The sequence below is a fragment of the Zootoca vivipara genome, chromosome 10 (assembly GCF_965207765.1).
Source record: "Zootoca vivipara chromosome 10, rZooViv2.hap1.1, whole genome shotgun sequence".
Classification (NCBI taxonomy): Eukaryota; Metazoa; Chordata; class Lepidosauria; order Squamata; family Lacertidae; genus Zootoca; species Zootoca vivipara.
Window position 1 is genome coordinate 35,138,148 of NC_142593.1, and position 24,690 is coordinate 35,162,837.

General features: G+C 39.9%; 1 protein-coding gene across 1 annotated transcript in view; it reads right to left on the reverse strand.

Moving 5' to 3' along the window:
• AP3B1 (adaptor related protein complex 3 subunit beta 1) overlaps positions 1 to 24,690 on the reverse strand; it is a 141,490-nt gene that overhangs the window by 38,137 nt on the left and 78,663 nt on the right. The window contains exons 21-22 of the mRNA XM_035100070.3: positions 15,579 to 15,651; positions 13,746 to 13,852 (exon numbers count right to left, since the gene is read on the reverse strand). Coding sequence (XP_034955961.3) covers positions 13,746 to 13,852; positions 15,579 to 15,651 — 180 coding nt within the window. The remainder of the gene's footprint in view (positions 1 to 13,745; positions 13,853 to 15,578; positions 15,652 to 24,690) is intronic.

Sequence of the window (24,690 nt, forward strand, 5' to 3'; positions counted from 1 at the left end):
TCAAAAAGGACTTTTTTGAGCGGGTCCCCATAAAGCTTTCCCCCATTGAATGGGGAATTTGCCAGGTGCCCTTGGGATTATGCATCTACATCCCAGTTGCAGAGCCAGATATTACATCTTGCCAGGATGCTCACTATCACTGCTCTTGCGTGGAACTGCATGAGATCCCTGGTCATGTTTGCTTGGAAAGCAGGCACAATGGAGAGCTTCTTTAGGCCATCCATGCTGTGTTTGGGTACATCCCCCCTGGAGCTGAGATCATTGGCCCACTTATTCTAGCTGTAACTAATGTGGTTGCTGATGCTCTGAAGGCCACCGCTTCTGCCTCAAAATCCGAGTGGCACCACCTCTACTCACTTGTCACAAGCATTCCTCTGTCCTCCTTTGCTTTCAGACAGGATAATCACAGTTGAGGATAAAGTTGCTACTGGCACACCCACGATTAGGCTAGCCAATGGGCCCATAATGTTAGTTAGGAAGAGGTAGTGTCTATTCACCAGCTTGCATGATAGTTGTGTTTTTCCAGTTTTGTCAGCTCAGTGTTTTACAGCTTTTGGAATGAATCTGGGAAATGCAGAGTAGCCAGACATGGCTGTCCATCCAGAAAGGCAGATTTGGCTCCTTTGGTTGCTGCTGTAGCTTTTGCCTCAGTTTCCATGGGTTGTTCCTCAGGGAGTTCCAGGACTCTCCTTGCTTTGGCCACTGCAGCAGGAAAAAATTATGACTGAAGAAGCCTACACTTCAGGGGTGGTGCTTTCAACTCTTTTGCCAACAGCTCACCCTATTCCTTATCATTTGAGGCCAATGAGAACTCAGAATAAAATAAAAAAAATGCCCTCCATGATCCCTTGGGAAAAGGGCAGAATCCAGATCTTCATGACAGAGAATTCCTACAATTTATTTTCATGCGTCAGTAATTAAATTATTTTGTTAAAACAGTGCATGTAGTTCTTAAAATACCATATTTCAAGTACAAGAGTGAAATATGATTCACCACATTTCTCTGAAACGTTATGACTGGTTTTTACAAGATGTAGCTGGAAGCTTTACATTGACATACTTCATAAAGCCAAATCCTCCAAGTGCCCTGGAAATGTGAGGTGCAGTAATGCGAATGTGGCTTGTGCCATTAGAGTGCTTTGAAATATGAGTACTCCTCATGAATATTAAGGTCTGTCATATGCCACAGATTCCCTTTGAAACAGTTGAGTTCACAGAGACTAGATATATGCTCTAGTTTTAAAAATATGCTTAAGTACTTTGCTGAACCAGTCATTAACTTACAAAGTTGTCCACTTGCAAATAACTTTTTTTAAAAGTGCTCCATTTTTTTACCTTGTTGTAAGTAAAAGCAATATAGAAATTAAATTATGTTGAACTCTTCCAAAAGTTTTTGCCATGCACCTAAATGTGAAAATTATTGGGACCTGCCAAATTGTTCTGGAAAATGGCATCCCGAAGCAGAGCTGCCACTACAGAGAAGGCTCCACCCCTAGTAGCTGTGAAGTACCCCTCCAAAGGTTGGGGCACAAAGAGCAGGTCCTCAAAATAAAATCTTATCAGCTTCCCTCAGGTTTCTGTGAGTGTCTGACAACTCTCCCTATACACTACATACTGTATGTACAGATGCCATTACACATATCATGCAGCAATATTTGCTGAAGTATGCAAAACAAGATTAGTGAACTGTCCAAAAATAAAATAAAATAAAAATAAAATATTTATTGATACAGCGAGTATCAAACGAGTGGTAGTTGCAACTCCTTTATCACATAGAATAGGAGAAAGCAAAATGAGGGAGAGTGGTGGAGCAGGGCGCACCAGGTGAGGGGCAACACTTGGCTATTCAGGACTCAAAAAATCTTTATGTGAATAATTGGGTGAAAATAAGTCATAACAGCCAGCACAAAACCAAAGCCTTTCTTTTATAGGATAGAGCAAACAGAATTTCCCTTGCAAGGACAGCAGGGGGCAAAGCATGTGAATTCCGGACCTACATACTACTACCTGCAGGTCTCGCTTTATAAACACCATGGGTTTTCTGGAAATCATTTGTTAGGTGACCATTTGCATAATTAGTCAATGATCTCCATTCGTATAACAAGCCAATAACTTCCATTGAGTCACATGGGTAAAACTGAATGCATTTCCAAACCACGGAATCTGTGGTGCATATATCAAGGTTTGGGTATATATCAAGGTTTGGGTATTAAATCCTTGTGTTGGATAAGTGAATTCTTGCATAGCAAGCACTTGTAATGCAGGACTTGCATGTACTCATAATGAACTGATCCCTCTGCCGCCCTGCCTTCTAGCTTGACAGACCTTCCTAATTCTCTGCTAAGAAATGTGGAGGTTGTTTCATAAACAGAGACCAGCATCTTCTGTGTCATTTGTGTCTATTTTTGCTTTAGGGGGGGATGTCATTTTTGTCTATTTTTGCTTTGGGGGGATGTTAACATTTGTTTCTGAAAAGGGAAAGTGCATTTCCAAAGAGTGACTTCACATATGGCAGAGATGCAGGTGGGGCAGGAAATGCAAGTGCATTGCACATGCCTATTTTATATGAAGTTGCTCACCATGGAACTATATTTTCTGGGCTTTCCTTTGAAGGCATGTAAGATCTCAATCATGTTGGGATAGCTTCCATGTTCCATGTTCCATGGAAGCTATTACTAGAAAGTACCCAAAATTGTAAGGACTGCACTCTTCAGCCCAAGAAGGAGAAGCTGATCTGTGTGGATGGATAAGTGACCCCTCAATGTCAACCAATAATTGGGAACAGAAAGTGACTCCCCCAAGACAAAAACAGATCATCAAAAATGTTCAGAGAGGCCTGCACTATGCTCACCACCCTTACAAATTCCCTCCACCTGAAGCTCACATACTCAAGGGAAAGGTCCTTGCACTAGCAAGAGGCTCTTAATTTTGGTAGAACAAAATCTCTTGGTCCCAATCATACATGTCCATTGTCCATGCCTAACTCCCTTTCCAGGATTTTTCTTGACACTCACTAAGGATGTAATAATATTTTGCAAGGCAAATGTGATGGCATGTATAGACAACCCCAGGGGTGTTAAGGAAAAATGGTTAGAGCAAAAAAAGGTAATTATCCTGATTTACTTACTGATTTTACAAAAAACAACCCTAATGTAAAACGTGTTTTGTTCAACAACCGTTAGAGTATTTTATGAACACATGTTGTATAAGTTATGAAAGCTTTAGGAATATTTATACATTTCAGGTAGGGAATTCAAAACACATTATGGGCTGCACATTTCCAAATCAATTTACTCATCTAGCACAGCATGTGCTACGCTGCCATACTGGTCCAACACTCCCCACCCGCAAAGCCTCAACTCCAAAATCCACAGTTGGACGATGCCTTTATCAGGACTAACCAAAATGTAACGAAAGTGTGGCAAGGAAGTTTCTTAAACTTATTTTATAAATACAGTGGAACCTCAGTTTATGAACACCTCGGTTTACGAATTTTCGGTTTACGAACGCCGCGGACCCATCTGGACCGGATTAATTCACTTTCCATTACTCTCAATGGGAAAGTTCACTTCAGTTTATGAACACTTCAGTTTATGAACAGACTTCCAGAACCAATTACACCCATGCTTCGGGTTAAGTACGCTTCAGGTTGAGTAATCCGCGGACCCGTCTGGAACGGATTAATCCACTTTCCATTACTTTCAATGGGAAAGTTCGCTTCAGTTTATGAACAGACTTCCGGAACCAATTGTGTTCATAAACCGAGGTACCACTGTACTCACAAACCACAATGACTTAAGGGCACATATCTTACACTTTCAGAAAAAGGTAAGGAGGGTGCAGTGAGTTTGTTGTGGAAGAAAAGACAGGGCACTGTAGAGTTTTGCTTTTTTCAGGCAGGACAGAGGGTTGATTTGCATAATATTTTGTTTATGAAATTATGAAATCACAAGGAAAGCACTGCCTAAATAGTCCAGGAACCTGTATATAAACAATCTATTTCTTTCAATTTACTAAACAAAGTTTGGCACTGAATATCACTAATTATGTCCTCAGCTAATAAAGTGCATTATCACTTTTTCTGGGATGTGTTTCGACTGTCACTGAACATCTTAATTCCAAGCTCCTGTTTGAACTCACTGCTTTGACAAGCACCATCACTACTCAAGGTCTGTATGAAGGGAGCTTCAAACTGCATATTATCACACATTGGCAAAACTCAACATTTTATGAAGCGCCCCTGCTCATACTGACATCTTCCTATCATGTGTAAATAAGGTTTGTAACCTTGACTTTAAAGCCCAGCCTTTCTACCTTTTTCTTTTTCCTAAACAAGTGACAAAGAACAAGGAAGCTGATTGAAGGGATCCATTATGTATCAACTTAAAGAAAGGCAAAGTGATTGATGAAACTAGCAGTCACCTTCACTGCTATCTACTGCACCTGTATCCTTTTTGTCAAATGACCTGAAAATCCTGCTGACACATTCACTACAAGGATACACTGTAGTTTTGAATACTTTTATTTGCCAGAGAGTCTTCAGGGACAGGTTTTTGGAGCCAAAATGAGATGTTCAGACATTTTCATCTAGTGTTCTCAAATCTCTCTCTCAAAGATTATTGTACAAATCCATCTGGAAACAACTGGTAGTGGCAGGTGAACTGCATCTCTACTAAAAGATTTCCTAACACTGAATAGTTTTGAATTATTCAGTGTTATGAAATATTTTAGTAGAGATGCAGTTCACCTGCCACTACCAGTGGAATTACTGTGTATGAAATTTAATTTGCTGTTATTTAAGTTGGGATTAAAATTACACCCCTGTCGCTTTTCGTACTGAATTTAGCTACACTTTTTTTTTGGGGGGGGGGGGAATCAGCAAGCAAACTGTTAACACTAAAACTGTGTGTCATTAATTCTAGGGTTGTCAAACAATTTTTTTTAATCATCTGGCTTTGATTATTTTTACATTAATTTGCATTAAAACAGAAATAAGGGTCTTTTCAAAGACCGCAGGGTGGTTTTTTTTGGTCATAAAATTTTAAGTTCCCTCTTACTGTTTGAAAGATTGGTCATTAATATTTTTCATCAAATTGGAATAATATAAACTTTCCCTTTTTACTTGAACTTGCTAGAGTGAAAATCAACAAGTTCAAATCTCAGCAGTATGGAGGAATATCCAAATGTATTACCTGGAAGATCCAAATGACATTGTCCTCCATCTTCATTCTTATGAAGACAGGGCACAGTGGTTTCACATATGAATGTAAAATAATCTGCTTAATTTCAATACAAAATTGAAAATAAAATCCACCCCTAAATTTCTCACTAGGGGCCTAGTATAATATTGTGACTTACACAGTGGAGTACCCTTCAAACTTATGCCCAATGATTAAATAGGGGGGCAGATTTTAATTAGTGATTAAAGCTGTAGTTGATTATTTACTGATTAAGTCAGTTAAAACTTTCAGTTCTAATACTTGTATCATTAACCAGCTTCTTAAAGATTCTTTTTCAAAATAACTATTTTCTTCTGTCTGTAACAGAAACATACAAACACACACACAAGCTTTTAATAATGCTTATACTGTTTTTGTACAGTGAATCTGGTAACAAGCCATAAAATGATCTTTCTATTTTTTTTAAAAAAAAATCCAGTAAGTATTAGGACACTTGAGAGGCAGGAAAATCTCCAAAGGAGCTGCTGTGCTCTGTGTGGGACACAGAACCGTTTCCTCTGGGCATTTATTACCTGTTAAAAACCAATCTTTTGGTGAGTGGCAGTTCAGGGTTTTTGAGAGCAAGCTGCAATATTTCTTCGGGTCTGCAGAGTCATAATTAAAGCTGAACTGAGTGGAATTGGAGAGGGAAGGTCAGCGAGGTGCCGTATGAGAGATGAGGCTGGGCTGATGGGCACCAAATGAACAAATTATGATGGGCCCCACTCAATGTGATGAGGTCAAATGCTTGTTTCTACCCACTGACAGTTCAATTTCCCTGCAATGTCTCTCGGTTCTCTATGAGCTAATTATGAATGAAAAGTTATCAACTGCCCATACCAAAAGCGGCTTAAATACCATTTCTTGGAGCTTTTAATGTCAAAATATTGTAAGAAACAGCATGTTGGCCCAGTTTTTGAGCCAACAGTACTTGGGTTGATCTAAATATCAGTGATAACACCTACATTTTTGTGACTTATAGCATACATGAGACAGATTTGCCAGCTGTCATCTGCTTAGCAAAAATAATAATTTTATCAAGCAAATCTATATTATGTTTACAATCCATTTCCACAGGAATAGCAGCATTGAGCTCATGGCTTTTCATATCATGGGCTACATAATCTTCAAACAGCACTATATATTTTTCCTGGGACGATGCTACTGGATTATTAGGTTTTAAGCATCAATACTCCAATGTATCCCAGCATACAGATTTATTATCCTAAAGCACCTCAACAACGATCGACAAAATGCAAATTCTTTCCATGGAGCCTGAGTTTAAGGGGTAATTTTCCACATCTTCCTATTTATGATGTACAATTATTTTCTTTGCATCTATAAGCACAAACGCTTTCAACTTTTCTGAATCCTATGACACCTGACAAAAAACAAAATGTAACATATATGTCACCAATTTTAAGATGTCAGTTGCAAACGGCACTTTTAAAAAGATAGTGTTCTTCCAAGAATACCTTGAAATATTTTTGTCCCCCCTCCCCTGCAAAATCAGGATCTTTTCCATAATATCTGATACACTGCTATTCCTTTTAACATGACATTTCTCTAGTCTTTAATTAATCACTACCATGCGTATCTTGCACCCTATAGCAAGATATACAAAGCTGATTTCTATTCTACCTTCATTTATTATAGTAATAAACCACTACTACTGTGCACAGAAACAAAAAGCTCAAGTACAAAAATTCTTGAATCCTCATTTACATTCCTTTTACTATTTCCACCTTAAGTTTTACAATTGCAACATCTATGGATAAAGGGTGGTTTTCAAATTTAATAAATAATAATAAAATAAGTAAGTAGAAGAAAGCAATTGTGGTGTACCTTAGTTTAAGAAACCCACTATGGCATAATGGTAATCATGGCTCTTTTTAAGTATTGGCAGTGATCATAGTATTTTCTCAATATATCAATTGTGATTACGGTATTTAGAATACTATCTTGTTAGACATTGTTTATAAAGAGATATTACAATAAAATGATGGCTGTACCACCTCATGTTTAAGTAGCACAATTAGCAGCAGAGAAATGCAGTCCATTCATTACAGAACCTTTCAGGAAGTTGATTTTTTCTAATTCTTATTGTAATTGCATTGTTCTAATCTTGTATTATAAAGGCAGCTGCTTGCCTATCATTTGTACTTTCCTCGTTAATCCTGACTCAGTGAATTAACCTTTAATTACGGCCGTTAAAATTGAAATGAGCCTTTTGTCTGGCTGGGGCAGCCCCCTTTCAGTGGATGATTCTGATGAAAATTTTTAGGGTCAATGAATATGTCCCATGTCATGTCTGATAGCTGCTAAAGATGTGAGGAGGTAAATGTTACCTTAGAAAGATGTGATTGAAATTTTAAAGTGACTGGTTTTATTGACAATATGTAAGATTTGTGATTGCCTAACAAAAACTATCCACAACCACTATCAGGCATGGTTAAAGGCTACGTATGTGTATCATTTACATATTATACATGAAATCTTCAACGAATTTAAATAGGCCAGTTATAAACATGAATAAACTAAGATTTTGAAGGAAGGAAGACAAAGCAATGATACTATTTTTATTTTAGGTTTATGCTTCTATATACGGAGCTCCTACTTCAGCATTAAATCTTTGGCAAGAAATGTTGAGAGGAATAACTTATTTCTGTAACAGTGTTTTCATATACTGTATACAATATTTCAATAACAAGAAATACAGTACCGTGTTTCCCCTTTTTTAAGACACCGTCTTATAACTTTTTTTACTCAAAAAAACACACGGTGTCTTATTTTCAGGGGATGTATTGTACCTTAAGGCCTCCTCGGAGGGGCCAGGCCACTGGCTCGGGGTGCTGCTGGGCGCTCTGCGCGGCACCGAGGCGGCAGGCTGCTGGCTCGGCGCTCCGCCCAGCGCTGCTGGGCGCTCCGGGCACTCGGCACTGCAGCCGCCGCTTCCGGCGGCGGGGGGCAGGCCTCGGGCAGCTCTCCCCCCAAAAGAAGAGGCCAGGCGCTGCAGGGCGCTCCGAGCGCTTGGCGCTTCGGAGCGCTCCGCTCTGCAGCCGCCGCTTCCGGCGGCGGGGGGCAGGCCTCGGGCAGCTCTCCCCCCAAAAGAAGAGGCCAGGCGCTGCAGGCCGCTCCGAAGCGCTCCGCTCTGCGGCCACCGGCCTCGGGCAGCCAAACAAAAAGAGAAGAGGACAGGCGCTGCAGGGCGCTCCGAGCGCTCGCCGCTTCGGAGCGCTCCGCTCTGCAGCCGCCGGTTACAGCGGCGGGGCGGCAGGCCTCGGGCAGCTCCCCCCCCCCCCGCAAAAGAAGAAGCCAGGCGCTGCAGGGCGCTCCGAGCGCTCACTGCTTCGGAGCGCTCCGCTCAGCAGCCGCCGGTTCCAGTGGCGGGGCGGCAGGCCTTGGGCAGCCCAAAAAAAAAGAAAAAAGAAGAAGAGGCCAGGCGCTGCAGGGCGCTCCATGCGTTCGCTGCAGCAACAGCAGCCGGTTCCAGGCCCCTCTGGCTGGCTGGGGCGCTCGGCGGTCTCGCATGGAGGTATGTCTTATTTTCGGGCGGTGTCTTAGATTTCACTAATGCTAAAAAATGCTGCCATGGCTTACTTTCTGACTACGTCTTAAAAAAGGGGAAACACGGTACTACTCTTGGGCAGTTTCTTTTTCAACCATGTTTCATTGCTCAAATTTGGAAAACATTTGGTCTGCAGTCTCATGGAGATGAAGCTTGAATGGTGCCAGTTGTATTAAAATGAGTAAAAGTTTTTAAATTATTATGAACCTTAAGCAATTAGTTTCTGCATGTTTGCTAGGTAAAGGTAAAGGGACCGCTGACTATCCGGTCCAGTCGCGGATGACTGGTGTTGTGGCGCTCATCTCGCTTTATTGGCCGAGGGAGCCGGCGTACAGCTTCCAGGTCATGTGGCCAGCATGACTAAGCCGCTTCTGGCAAACCAGAGCAGCGCACAGAAACGTCGTTTACCTTCCCGCTGTAGCGGTACCTATTTATCTACTTGCACTTAGACATGCTTTCAAACTGCAGGGACCGAGCAACAGGAGCTCACACCGTCACAGGGATTTGAACTGCCGACCTTCTGATCGGCAAGCCCTAGGCTCTGTGGTGTAGACCACAGCGCCACCCGTGTCCCACATGTTTGCTAAGGAAATGAAAATAATGATTAGTGTTGCATTAGAGATTGTCAAATGGGGTTACAAGTGAAAAGTATTCTTAATGTAATTGTCCATTTCCTACGAGTATTTTATAGAATTACCCCATTTTATAGAATTACTCCCTCATTTAGTGATTTTCTTCAACAAATATTCAGAAGGTACTATTCTAGATCAACTGCCCCTAGAGAGGCTGGTGATTAAGCCTAAGTACAGTCGTACCTTGGAAGTCAAACATAATCCATTCTGGAAGTCCGTTCGACTTCCAAAACGTTCAGAAACCAAAGTGCTGCTTCTGATTGACCGCAGGAAGCTCCTGCAGTCAATTGGAAGCCCCGTTGGACGTTCAGCTTCCAAAAATAGTTAGCAAACAGGAACAGTCACTTCTGGGTTTGCGGCATTTAGGAGCCAAAATGTTTGAGAACTAAGCTGTTCAAAAACCAAGGTATGACTGTACATGCTTTACAAAAGTTGTATCCTATTACATACAGGCGAAAACCATTTTAGGGGCATCCTTTTGGACCCAGAAGAGGGAAGAACAGGGATGGAGAAGGCTTATGCACGCTCCATGTGGGAGGATGTGCAGGGGCTGGGAATGGAACCCCCATGCAAAATGGTCATTGCCTGTAAATGATTTCAACTGCCTGATATAGTCAAAGTAAGTGGTTCCCAAACTGTGACCTATGGACCACTAGTTTCATTCAGGTAGTCCACAGCATGTGTTTGGATTTGTGGTTTAAGTTGGAAGATGGTAGCAGGGAGGCAGGGGTGAATTTATGAAGTTGAGTGCTAAGCAAATGAGAAATTAAAAGCATACATGAGTTGAACTTCCAGATGTACAACAGGCAAACTATGGTATGGCTTCTTAACTATGATCAGCCCAATTTTTTCATGTCCCCTCCTTCTACCATTACACCTTCTTCTCAAAAAGTCACTCCTAAAGGGCCTCTTTCTGTTTCAGTTATACTATGTTAATACTTCTAAAGTAGTCCAGTCAGCTCCCTTCCTATACATGCAAGCATTAGAAGGTTGCTTATGATCCTTTCTATTTAGCATGAGCATAAACGTCTAACACTTTTAAAAATGATTATGAGACGGCATGACATAATTCCCATTGGGAACTGAGAGTAATGGGTATATATTCTCTGTGACTACAGGAATACAATGTGCAATATGCAGGTTCCAGTGGAAGACCTTTTATCTACTATACTGATTGGCCTTTAGCTTCTGCTCCAGGCACACCTATTAAAGTCCCTATCACATATGGTATAAACAACAAGATATATTACATTGGTGCGGCAGGTCAATACTATGGACTTGCATGGGTAAAACTACCTTAATGTACATGGCCAAAATACCCAGCACACAAACCTCAAGTTAAGTAAGATTAATACATACCATTAGACAAATAATGTATTCTCAATGGCCTTGGTTGCTTCCAGACAAGTTGCTTCCTCACCTATTTTTACTGTAGCACTTTAGACCAGTGTGGCAACTGTACTCTGCTTCTAAGCTTTGGTAAAGACTCTCACATATGAGTAATTTCAAAGGTTCATTTTTAAAACCATATGAAGTGAGCTACTGTCCCGAGCGTGTGGGCTCCTGGATTGAAGCTCACAGTTGCTTTGCTCATCCCTGACCCTTTTTGCAGTTGTGCTGAGCTAATCCAATGTTTGAGCTTAGAGCAGTGGGTTTCAACCTTTTTGAGTCCATGGCTCCCTTGACCAAACACACTGTTTCTACGGCTCCCCTGTAGGAGCCACTTACAATGGGGTTCCGTTACATGACACGTTTAAGTGGGGATTCCCTCGTTCTGCCCCTGCCCTGTTCTGCCCCGGTCCCAGGATGGTCGCTGGGGTAGAGAGAGGTATACAGGAAGATAATTGGCTGCAAGTTAAAGCTGCCAGCTCCCCTGAATGTTCCTCAGAGAGAAAGAGAGATAATGCAAGAAGATATGGGCTGCAAGTTAATGAAATGATGCCCCCCTGGGCTCTCATGAACGAAAGTTCCTCAAGTCTTCCCAGGGTGCCACAGTGCACCGGTTGACAACTAATGGCTTAGAGCAGGCACCCCCAAACTTCGGCCCTCCTGATGTTTTGGACTACAATTCCCATCTTCCCCGACCACTGGTCCTGTTAGCGAGGGATCATGCGAGTTGTAGGCCAAAACATCTGGAGGGCCGCAGTTTGGGGATGCCTGGCTTAGAGTGTTGTCCAACCCAGGCTCATGGCTTACCACTTCCAGATTAATGAAAACAAATCTTGGTTACAGTTCATGGTTAGTCTGGACAATTAAATCATGAGCCTGGGTTTGGATGACACACTAAATCAAACCATAGGCTTAGCTAAGCATGACGCACCAGCAAAAAGTTCAAGCAACGTGGCTGTGAGCTCCTCTCCTGGAGTCCACACGCTTGTGGTAGACAAGGTTTGCTAAGCATGATGTGAAATTAACACTATGATAATTTTATGTTTTCATAATAATAATAATAATAATAATAATAATAATAAATTTTTATTTATACCCCGCCCTCCCCAGTCAAAAACCGGGCTCAGGGCGGCTGACACCAACAGAACCACAATAAAACATAAAAACAATTAATTAAAATACAGATTAAAATACAGTATTAAAATTTAAAGTGCAGCCTCATTTCAAGTAGGCCATAAATCCAAGCCATGAGGGAGAAAAACACAGGGGTCAGGCTGAGTCTAACCCAAAGGCCAGGCGGAACAGCTCTGTCTTGCAGGCCCTGCGGAAAGATGACAAATCCCGCAGGGCCCTGGTCTCCTGGGAAAGAGCGTTCCACCAGGTTGGGGCCAGTATTGAAAAGGCCCTGGCTCTAGTAGAGGCCAATCTAGCCATCTTATGACTCGGGATCTCCAGAATATTATTATTTGTGGACCTTAAGGTCCTCCTCTCACTTCTCATAGTGAGAACCTTACCAAATTTGCTTGAACCATCTGTTAATTTGAGCATCCTACATGACAGAGAGCAAGAGGCCAATAGGTTATTTTCTTAACAGAGAGATTTTGCTACCATGTCCTTCCCATTCCCTTGCAGCCTGGTTTTGAAAAAGTATGTGGTATAATTCTAAACAGTCAGAAAGATGGGAGCTATTTGTTAAATTGTCCCTAAATTCTCACAGCAGGAAAGAGATGATGCATATTCCAGAAATTTTGACAGAGAAGCATCTGGGAGGACACTGAGTAGGGGCTCGTTTCCAAAGAAGCTATAAGGGGATGCTTTGGATTTAGGGAAGGGAAGGACCATTAGGAAGGGGAACCACCTCCTCCATTTTTGTCTACCTGTCATGAACCCTCCAGGACTTTGGATCGGGTTGTTCTCTATTTCATTATCCAGGAAACTGAGTATAAAGTCATTTTAGTTGATTCAAGATATGAATAAACACCTACACAGACACTGCAGAAGCATGCTAAGCAGTTGCATAAGTGCTAACATAGGCAATCAGAAAAATACTAAGTTAGATTTTTTTAAAATATAGCAGGTCTCAAAGAAGTTCAAAAATATATTTGGAAAGAAGAACAAGTTTCTGTGTTACTAGTTTAGAAGATTATAACATTTGTCCAGAATTTGTAAGGAGTTAAAATGCAAATAAGAAAGCTTTTCCCATGCCAAAAGTTAGAATGGTGATTAACAAAAGCTATTCTGATTATATTGCCACCATTTTAAAACCACAAGGCTTTAAAAAATCCTCTGCAACATATTCTTCCTTAGTTTCATTATGAAGCTACATTGGGGCAGGGAACCTTTTATGCCAATGGACCAGGCCTTTAATTCCCCAACCCCTGACAGGCCAAACTAGTAAGGTGAGCAGCTCCTCATACCTGTCAATCTCTGGATAACACTATGGCATCAGGTGACAGTATGCTCTGAAGTCCCTATTACTGAGACTTTAAATTGCAGCAGAGGGCTGTTTGAAAGTCCTTTTGCAAACAGCCCCATGCTGTTCTTTGAAAACAAGAGGTGAGGGGTTGTTTGCAAAATGGAAATCACTTCCCTCTCCTGGAAGAAAGCACACCCTCACTGCCCATCGGCTGATCGATGGTGGAGGTGTTCCTTGCTCCAGAGTCAAGGAACAATCAGCACTCACTTTAAGCATTGAAGCCATGCCAATACCCATCCACACACCTGATATTGCCTGGGTGGGCATGGTTTGGGCAAAAGGGGCTCACAAGCAAAAATGGAACCCCTGGTGGACCAAAGGCTCCCCACCCCTGATCTATATATAAAAATGGAATGAATTATTGAATGGTCTGCAAGGCCATTATAGATCAAGATACAAGTTCACCTTAAAACAAAAAATGAGTGAGAAAAATAAGTTAGTAAATGAAAAATATAACTTACATCAATGACTGAAGAACTTGATAAACTTAAACCTTCTAAGTCAGCAGCTAAAGTAGGAGTAAGAATAGTTGGCTTGTGGAGTGATGTGGTAGTTGATACAGGACTGACTGCAGAAAATAAGCAGTTGAGAAGGATAGTTATATTTAAGTAAATTAAACTGGTAAGAGTATGGCTTTCTGGCATCTTAAACTTGAACAATGCAGTAACTAGACACATACCTTATCCTATGCATTTTAATAAAAATATTTAATTTAAAAAAATTATGGCAGAGCTTTCTAAACTTTTAATGTTGGTGACACACCTGTTTAATTTCATGGCACAGTAATTCAGTTTTACTAGCAAACCTGAGGTTAAACTAGCCCCTTTCCAGCCCCAGGAAGAGAGCAGGGAGTGTTCACGCAATAAACCTACACACGGCAGCCAACACATTAACATGTTGCGACACAGTTTGGAAAACTCTGATTTATGGGATTGTATATCAACATATGTCTTAAGTTACTGTGTACAGGAAGGCGTGTATACTCCTCCCCAACCACCACACACCATGTTCCAAAGTAAAGGTAAACTATGTGGAAATTAATGTTAGTAGATTACTTGCTTATTCTTAGAATGCTAGATTCTATGCCTTGTTGTTATATAAAGATGATTCTTTTTAAAAATGAACCTTGTTTATTCTGAGAACTCAGACATAAAAGTAAAAGTCTCTGATATTTTCTAAACACACAGGAGGTGAAGTAAGAGCTAACAGCACATAATAGGGATAGCAGAAGCTGATATCCCTGTCCCTTGATCCCCCTGGCAGCCACCTCAGTGGGAATGGAAGATGCCCTGGAAGATGTCCCTTCCTCCTTTTTCCCGAGCCAGAGCCTCCCCATTCAGCAAGGTCCCCCAATCCTTGGTGGAACATAGTGGGACTGGGAGGGGAGTGTGTGTCACAATTTGCTAGCTCTATTTAGCATGCTAATCTCTGTATCCAACTTATGGAAAAAGAAAACCACACTCATCTCTAGCTTTTATGCTTTCCAAATTTCTGTGCTTTAGTCTGCTAAATATTTTTGTATTACTAACACATAGATATTTACAACCTTTGAAAATACAATCTTTCTGAATGAGACCTCAGTATGATTTCCAGATACCATGCGTCTCACTGTTACCTTGCTATGGAAAGCTATTCATTTATAAAAAGGTACTTATTTAAAAATAAAATAGTGTAACAGTATTACAATGCACTAAGAAATGCATTTGATATAGGCTGAAAACATATAAGCCTTAAATCTTAAGAGACAAGAGAAGAGAGACCCCCACATTTAAAGCTAAATTGTTCAGAAAGAATCGGTTTAAAGAGCATGCATTGTTCAAGTAGGCTATCCAGGTTTTTTTTTTAAAGTGTGTTATGCTCTTATACAATGACAAATGCATAGAGTACACATAAATATTCCATTATATCTTTATATGAGACAGACAGTATTATTTCAGGCCTTTTGAAATTTAAATACAATGACTTGGATCCTAACTAGCTCCCTGCAAAATGATGGATTGCTTCTGTAAGTGGAAATAACTGCTTTCCCCGATCCTTCAGCAACAGTTTGGAAAGGCGAAGAGGTTGCAAGGAAAAGGTGTGTGTAAAAAAATTGCTGCCTTTCTTCTGCTGGTGGGAGCATCCCATTGGCAGAACTCTGCTCATGGGACACTCCCACAATGGAAGCTTTAGTTAGGATCTAAGTCAAATGCTTTAACTTTCATGGACATAAAAATATCATTTGCAAGTCAAATGATTTAATTTTCATGGACATAAAAATATCATTCGAAAGGGCAAACATCTGGAGTACTTACAGTCATCCAAATCCAAGAGTGGCACATCTTGCTTAGTAGGTGCGCTCTTTTCTTGTGAAGCTTTCTCTTCTTTCTGCCAAAAGTATATGAATGTTTAATACTTTTTTAAAAGAAAATGTGTAAGAACACTGCAGAGACTTATCCAGGAACGAATGTAATTGGGCTCAACCTTTTTAATATTTGCAGCATAGGAATTCAGATAAAAGAATCCTGGATGCCTTTTCAATACCATTTCTTTGATGTTATCTCCCAGTGTTCTTGCAACACCAATACAACTCTGCTTCAACGGCAGGTCAATGTCCTGTTCTAAGCAATTAGCTGTGCTACCATGTTTCCTGAAAACAAGACACTGTCTTATATTTATTTTTCCTCAAGAAGACACACTATTGCTTATTTTCAGGGGATGTCTTATTTTTATTACGTGTCCAGCCTCGCCTCTTCCTTGGCGCCCTCCAGAACTGTGCCTATCACTGTGTCTTATTTTTGGGGTATGGCTTATATTGCGCAAATGCTTAGAAATCCTGCTACGGCTTATTTTATGGGTATGTCTTATTTTCGGGGAAACGGCATTATTCCATGTTTCTTTTAGTTTAGTTTTTTTTAAAAAATTGTGGTGGCTTTGATCTAATTTTTCACATCAATTAGCAGTCTTTTATTTCCTGTAATCCTATGGTCCTTGAGTTTGCAGTAACTTCAAACTTTCCTCAGCAACCACAAATGGTCTCACTACTTCTTTTCTCTTTGGACATGTGACCGAATCAGCCAAGAGCTGCTGCCATACAAGACTAGGGACAAAACCCAGGGATCTTTAGTCCTCAAGAGAACTGAGATCTCATTAGATCCAGATCGTCAAAACATTTTCAGAGTAGCAAGAGACCTGATAATTAATCTCTTTGGGAGAATAAAATTAACAGAGTTTATATATTATTGCATCTATAATTGAAACTCAAATAAATAATTATACAAGCAGGTGTAAGAAGGGAAAAATACAAAGAAAGAACCATGCCTATACACCACAGCCTGGGAATAAATTTCCTTGTCAAAATTTACTATGATTTTTTGGCATAATTTTCCAGACAACTGTATCAGCCATTTGAGTCCACAAACATGTTGATTAGTAGGACACTTTTCTCATGGCAGAAGAAATACTCGTATCTAGAGCACGCATGCGAAGCATGGTGAAAGAATCCCACTGCTTATGATTTGGAGCATGAGCTTAATTTAACAGGATTCAACAAATGCCGTCAACAGCTCATCTCTGGCAACCATGAATATCTTCCTGGAGACTATCTGCACAAACTTAGCATGACATAAGAATACTCTTTGTCCAACTTTCCTAAACACTGCAAAGAACTTTGGGTGGGTAGGTGGGTGGATGCAGAATTATTTGTCTTGCACAAAGTCTCCAAATGGATGCAATTATTTGTCTTGCTGCTGTCTTAAGAAAGAAGAGCAACTCTTTTATGCTTTACATTTGGATTGGTATCATTTTCCATTGACAGCAGGGCTAACATGGGATCGGGTACAAGATGTTGTTCCATAATGGCAGAAGACAGTGAAAAAAATTCAAGTCCAAAAAACTTTTAGGCAACAGGCACTCCTGTCACGAGGAACATGCCTTTAAGCTTACATCCTGTCCAACGTAAGGGTAAGAGAAAATGGCTAGATCTGGAAGGGTGTAGGGGTGTCCAGTGCCATCTCATGATGACATTTAAAAAGGTTTCTTGCAGTTTAGTTGAAATGGTATGCAGTGGGGGTTTAGACCATAGAGCTCCCACCACAAGAACGCGGACGCAGTATGTGTGGAATACAACACTTATGAACACTTAATTCACCATTGGAGAGTGATAAGAGGAATAACAAAGAAAGATGGCTTGACTCCATATGGTCTTGACTTATAGCGTTTATTAACAATAGTACAGTACTCTTCCTTCCGTCTCAGTCACGGAAGACACAATGGAGAAATTACTTAGCGATTTAGATTGAAGTATACCCTGTGGATGTGAGCTGAATTTGTAATATAAAATATTTTCCAAGTTTGTTTTGATTCCATGTGGATTACTGCATACAAGACTTAACATCTGTACATGTATTTCTCTTGGAAGACAACACTTTTGCTTGGTAATCGTTTTTAAACTTTTCAATAAAGTTTGTAAAAAGAGAGATAGACAGACAAACTGCTTTTCCTCTATCTATATGTGAAAGAAGCCAGGCTTGGGGGGAAGGCAGCACAAATAATGGCTGGATACTGCAACCAGACCTAAATTCTGGACCTCTATTCCCCAAATGAAAATTAGTCAGTGTCAGGCAAAAGTTCACATTATTCAATATATATAGGCTCAGATTTAGTTGTGATTAAGTCCCACAAAAATACCTCCACAGTTGGAGGCAGTAATGCTTCCAAATGCCAGTTGCTGGAAACTACAGGAGAGAACGCTCTTGATTTCATGTTCTGCTCCCTCATTTCCCACAGCATCTGATTGGCCAATGTGACAAAATGATGCTGGACTAGATAAGCCTTTGACCTAATCCAGCAGGCTATTCTTATGTTCATGGGATTTCATTACAGCTACTCAAATTGTTCCAACTGGTTTCAGTGGGACTCATTTTAGCTGGAATATGTACATTGCCTCAGTTTTAGGACAGTCAACACCAAAGTCATAGTTAATTATGACTTCATTCAATCTGTATGGGTTGTACCTAATGTGAGCGGCTTGCACAACTCACCTTATTCTTTCCCCTCTGCAACCCCTGATAAGCTTCTCCACAGCATCTTAATCTTTCCATCACCCTTCCAGTAGAGGGCTAGAGCTGTAAGAACTTCACCAGGAAGTGATCTACTCCCCCTATCTCCATACCATCTCTTTCTCCACCTTGAGCAAAAATCAAATGGAGGGTATGCTGTGCCCCCTGTGTCAGATCAGTGACAACTTGGGAGATACCTCCATGGTCATCATTAAGGCCTGAGCCAGAACACTAGAGGCAGCCTCAGCATAGATATTGAAATTATCCAGAACTATTGTTATGGTTTCCTCTCGCACCACACCCAATATTGCCTCTGCCAGCTTGGTGAGAGAAGCTGCTGGGCAGTAAGGTGGACGGTACAGAAGCAGCAACCACAGTTTACTGACCAACACCAGGTGCAGTGCCTCACAGTCAGTTCCAAGTTTCCTGGCACTGTATATGGAAGTGCCATGGACCACAGCAACTCTCCCCTCATCCCTGCAGCCTATGATGATGCTATACCAAGCATCTAGGTGAATCCAGTGGGATCAGATCAGCACCTCCCAGCAAACTCACCTGGTCTCTCTAATACAAAATGGCATACTCATCAAATCTGATGTCATTGTTTTCCTTTCAACAAACGGCAACTGTGGTTACAATGTAAGTTTAAATGTAAGAAAATGAACATGACACATGCTCACTCACAGTTATGTTTAATATTTACTGATAGTTTAATTGAAACAGCTTTAAAAATAGATTTTTGTTCTTTACTTAAAATTACAATCCACACAAAAGTAAATTTGTTTCCTCCTTAAAGAAAAGAATGCAACCCAGAGCTGAATGCTAAACAAAGAAGTTAAGCCATATCCCATCAAACATTTCTCCATTTGCAATTCATCTTGATAATAGAGATAGAACCTGGGTAAATGCATATACGACTTGAAGCAGGAGATTTCTCTTGCTCAATGCATAATTCATGTGCTCCGCCTGCAAAGTGTGTAAAATGAGAATTTCACACCGCAGCATGAGCCATGGAACTGCAGAGAAGAGGCAGATGAAATCATATTTTACTGTGTGAATTCTGTTTCTTGCCCTTCCAATATTTATACAAAACCATCATTGACAATCCAAATGCACTGACTGATCACCTACTGTTTCCATTGTGTTAGCAGTTGAAAAGAGATCAGGCAGAAAGATAGACAATTTGTTTTTATATATTTTTTAAATAGTAGATCAGGTTTTTAACAGCTGAGTGACTGTATTATGCTTGTATAAGAGGCCAACAGTAACTGATTTTAAAATCCCACTACATAGGCTCTTATTTACTCACGCATCATACTAAAATCTGTATCTGATTTTTAACAGTATGTGATTATGTATCTGAATACCCCGCTATTTCTGAGCAGGATCACTAGCTGTGTTTTAGTTATGCACAACAACAGTTTGAAAGTTGTATTTCTAAGGGCATAATGCACTTGAGATATGGAACTATGCTCATTATTAGGAGACGTTTTACCTTTGTTTTGTAAAAAACAAACCAAAAGCCATGTATTAGACGAACATGTCTTCATCTTAACATTTTTATTATAGGTATATCTTGACACCATTTTTATACATCATGAAATGTTTCATAATTTTATCTCTCTTCAAAGGACATTTGCATTCATTATTAAATACATCTTAAGTATATTTTATACTATATAAAGCATATACCTAAAGTATATACCTAAACAGAAGGGTCCTTTATGGAACAAGAGATTCCTTTCAAATTTTCGTTTCAAATGGAGAAAATACAGAAATAGTCAAAATTTAAAGCCGCAATGTAGTTTGGTGGCTTCAATGCAGACAGATTCTTTCACAATCATTAAAATGAAAGTTAATTATGATTTCCCCTAAGCGAGGATCTTTAGTTATATTTATACCAAAGAACTCCAGTCTATTTCACAAACAGAAGTTTACTAACTGACATAGCAGAGGGCACCGTTCGTTTTAACATTCCATATACAATTAAGTATTTTAATATGGTAGATTCCCAAGTTACTAAGCTACTACAATCATTAAACTATTAATTGTTTTGACAGCTATTATGTCAACAATAGTGTAATCCTATAGATCAAACCTATCTATTCTTAAGGAAATCAGCCCTGAGTGCTCACTGGAAGGACAGATCCTGAAGCTGAGGCTTCAATACTTTGGCCATCTCATGAGAAGAGAAGACGCCCTGAAAAAGACCCTGATGTTGGGGAAGATTGAGGGCACAAGGAGAAGGGGACGACAGAGGAAGGAATGGTTGGACAGTGTTCTCAAAGCTACCAACATGAGTCTGACCAAACTGTGGGAGGCAGTGGAAGACAGGAGTGTCTGGCGTGCTCTGGCCCATGGGGTCAAGAAGAGTCGGACACGACTAAACAATTAAACCAGGGGTTCCCAACAAAATTTTCTCGAGGACCCCTCATTGAGCCGCTATTGTGACAAGGACCCCCATTAATTACTAATCCTAAAATTAAAAAGTGAGAGTCAAATTAAGAGTCTTTTTATATTTATACGTTTTTAACAGTTACAACAGAGTACTCCATCAGTATACAGTTAGTTTTAATTTTCAGTTCTTAATGAGATGAACCACTTTTTAACCAACGGTCCATTTTTAACTACGCGAACTGTAGCTTCCGCGAAAAACAACACTTTGTTTACAAACACTACTGTTTTGCAAAGAGGCAGCGCGCGCCAGGGAGGAGGGAGGGGAATGGAGAAGACAGGGTACCTGCGCAGTAGCGCACAAATGAAGCCGACGCGCGCAAAGCATCTTGGGGAGGTGAGCCTTAGTAGAATGCGCGCGCTGCCTCTTTGCAAAACAGTAGTGTTTGTAAAGTGCCACCTAATGGCATACAGCAGAACTACTGCCTCTATCTAATTCTAGTTTTGCGCTAGACTCTGCTCATGCAGGAAGCGGCCAAAACAAAAAATCTGTTATCATACGAAATATATTTAATATATTTTTTATTCTAATAGCATCTTGCGGACCCCTTTGGCATAGCTCGTGGACCCCTGGGGGTCCGCGGACCACCTGTTGGGAACCACTGAATTAAACAAACAAAACAAAGTTTTTTACTCACAAGTTTCACTGAGTTTAATGGGACTTGCTTCCACAAGAGTATGTGTATAACGGTGGTGGGGAACTTGTGGCCTTCCAGATGTTACTGTATCCCAAGTTCCATCAGCCCCAGCAGGCATGGCCAACCACCAGGAATGATGTTGTATTTTGGGACAGAAATTTCTTTGGAAGCCTTCGTTAATGATACTTATCTGGAAAGTCACAGGGGGACTAAGAGCCAAGTAGTCACCTGGATATATCTGGATATTGAAACCAATAACGGTTAGATTTGATGGAAGTTCAGAGCACTGCTATTCCTCTTCAGTTGATCTCAGAATGTAGAGTTGTGGGATTAACGTTCTGACTCATGGAAATTTATTTTGAAGTGGCACAACATTATATCTTGTTCCCAATACTGATTAAAACATAATTGTAGAGGAAAACAGGAAGCAAAAATGGAACAGAGATTGATAGTATATTTTATAACTAGAGAAAAATATTTGTTTTTTTAAAAACACATGACATGAAAGGGACTGACATTCAAAAAATAAAATAAAGGGAAAGTGAAGTAATTACTCCAGCAATGTTTCTAAACCATATTAATCTGAGTATATTTCATCTGCAAGGTTTAGAAAACAGAAATTATGCAGGTAAAGAAAGAATGTAATGATCCATCAAAGAGTGCAAGCCCAAACTGAAAACTTCCTTATTCCAATTATACACTTATTTTACCTACAATGCAACCTCACTGATTTCAGTGGAACTTATTCTCACGTGGGCTTGGAATGTAACTCAGTTACACTCTGCTCTAAAAATTTAAGAAACTGCACCTTTATAAAATTAGTATTTCCTCAAAGTTATAGCATAACTGTATCATGATTAGGCATTTAGCCAAAAACGGAAGACTGTTCATGGTTATTATACATTAGTATTTTATTTATTTAAAATATTTTAAGTTGCTTAGAACTTTCTAAGTCATTTGTCTCTGCAAATTTATTATTATTATTATTATACTTTCTTTTTTAATTTCATATATATTCTTTTTGAATATGTAAATAAGTTAATATGCGGTAGATAGTAATTGTTAGGAAGTTTTGTTTATCATATGATATTTTTTTCTTTGTTTTGTGTTGTGCAAGTTTTATGATCTGTGTTGCTGTGTAAATGTGCATTTGTGATAAAGAATGGTTTTTTTAAAAAAAAAGTCATTTGTGTCTGCAGTAATTAGCAGCCAGTGCAACTTTCTCAGGATTGTATGACCCTCTGGAACTGTAGCACTCAGTAATCTAGCTGCCACATTTTGCATAGGCTGTAGCTTCCAGACCATTCTCAAGGACAGCTCCACATAGAACATATTGCAGTAAACATATCAGGAAGTTAACCAGCATATGGCTCGCAGTGGACAGAGTATCCCTGTCCAGGAACAGCAGTAGATGGTGAACCAGGAAAAACTGTTCTTTGCTGCTGAAGCAGTTTGTGCCCCCAGTGATAAGGCCATCTATCCAATTCCACAGCAGGCCTGTTCTTTCGAAGGAAGTGCAACTACATCCATAAGAGCTATCTACCCAATTCCTGAACATGGGAATCAGCAATCCACTGGACATCATGGTGTCCATACATTGGTTCACGGAGTGCACAGACTGATTCATTTGATAAAGTGAAAGAACTGGGAATCACCTGCCTGTTGATGACACCTCACTCCAAAATACCCCAATGACCTCTCCAGGTGGTTTCATATAGATGCTAAAGAGCATGGGAGACAAGACGAAACCCTGTGGGTCCCTACAGGGCTAGTGGAGAATTGTCGCCCATCAAAAGTAGACAATACTTCATCTGAATGACCAACTATTTGACACTATTAAAGGCAGTTTGCCTAGTAAATATAATTGTTGATAGACTAAGCTGTTTGTGCTGCTCCCCTCACTGTAATTACTACACAGAAATGTGAGATCAAAACACAAATTTGCTACTACTATCAAGTACTGAAGCAAAGCTTTCATGTTGGGAGGCAAAGGTGCCTTTATACAGTTTGTTCTCACCAACCATGAAAACAGGTATCTTATTTTTAACTGGCCATAAAATACAACCTTCAGTATTTGCAAGTCAGTCACAGTTAAGCTTCTATAAGCATGGTTGCAGTGCTTATCATCTGGCAGCAATTAACCATACCAGAACCTTTCAAACTATGATGTTTGTGGACCCCTTTATGTACTTTAGATATGCTTCAGCAACACTATTTTCACTGCCACCTGTAGTTCTATATATATATATATATATATATATATATATATACACACACACATACACATTTTCCATAGACCCACACATTTATATTGCCCTTAGTAGTCTGTCATTTATTGTGTCTGCCACAACCACAACCACCACCACCACCCAGATCTCTGGTAGGTGCAGAGGACTCAGCAGAGAGGTAAGCTTTTCACTTCATACCTGGCAGCAAGGCTGATTCTTGCTGCTTCCAAGTGTTCAAAAAGGTGAATGAATAAATAACACTTCCCTTTTGAAAATTCTGAAGGAACTGTGTTTCGGGGGGAAAGTGTCTCAGTTAGGCAGGCTGTCACCAAGAAGTGTTTCCCAGTTACCAGTGGCAACCTACGACTACATTTATTGAATCCTGTGTCAAAAAATGTCTACAAGGGTGTGAAAACGAGACTTCTATTAACTGGGCATAAGAAATCTACAATCTGTGTGACTATCACTTTCATCATCATCATCAAGAGTTCCAACCATACAAACCCTAGGCTATTGAACTCACCGCCATAAATGTCTCAATATAATTTATTTCATAAAATTTATATACCACTTGATTGTAAGAAGAAAAAAATAAAATGGAGGCCTTCATTCTCTCTACGTAGTCCGGCCACTCTACTGCTAACCAAAAACTACAAGGACTGCTGCACAAGTTTGCAAATTAAGTCCAAATCATGTTGGTGAAAGTAAGAGTAAACACAGTGATTAAGCATTTATACTTAAAAGAGGCTAATATTACAATATATACACTGTGGAACTATCCACTATTCATTTTTACTAGATTATATCATTTAATTTCAATGTGGCTACCAAACACAAACCTCTGAGAATGATGGGAATCTAAACCCTGGACTGTAAATTTTCAGATAAAGGTTTATACAGGTATGGAAGCTCAACTGAATATTGTAATCAGAATTTTTATCACTTTGCATTTGTTCATCTCCAGTGAAAAAGGCTTCTATAATTTCTTGTGCTTTACAACATATATTTTATATAACAGAAACTGAGACATATTCCATTAGTATATTG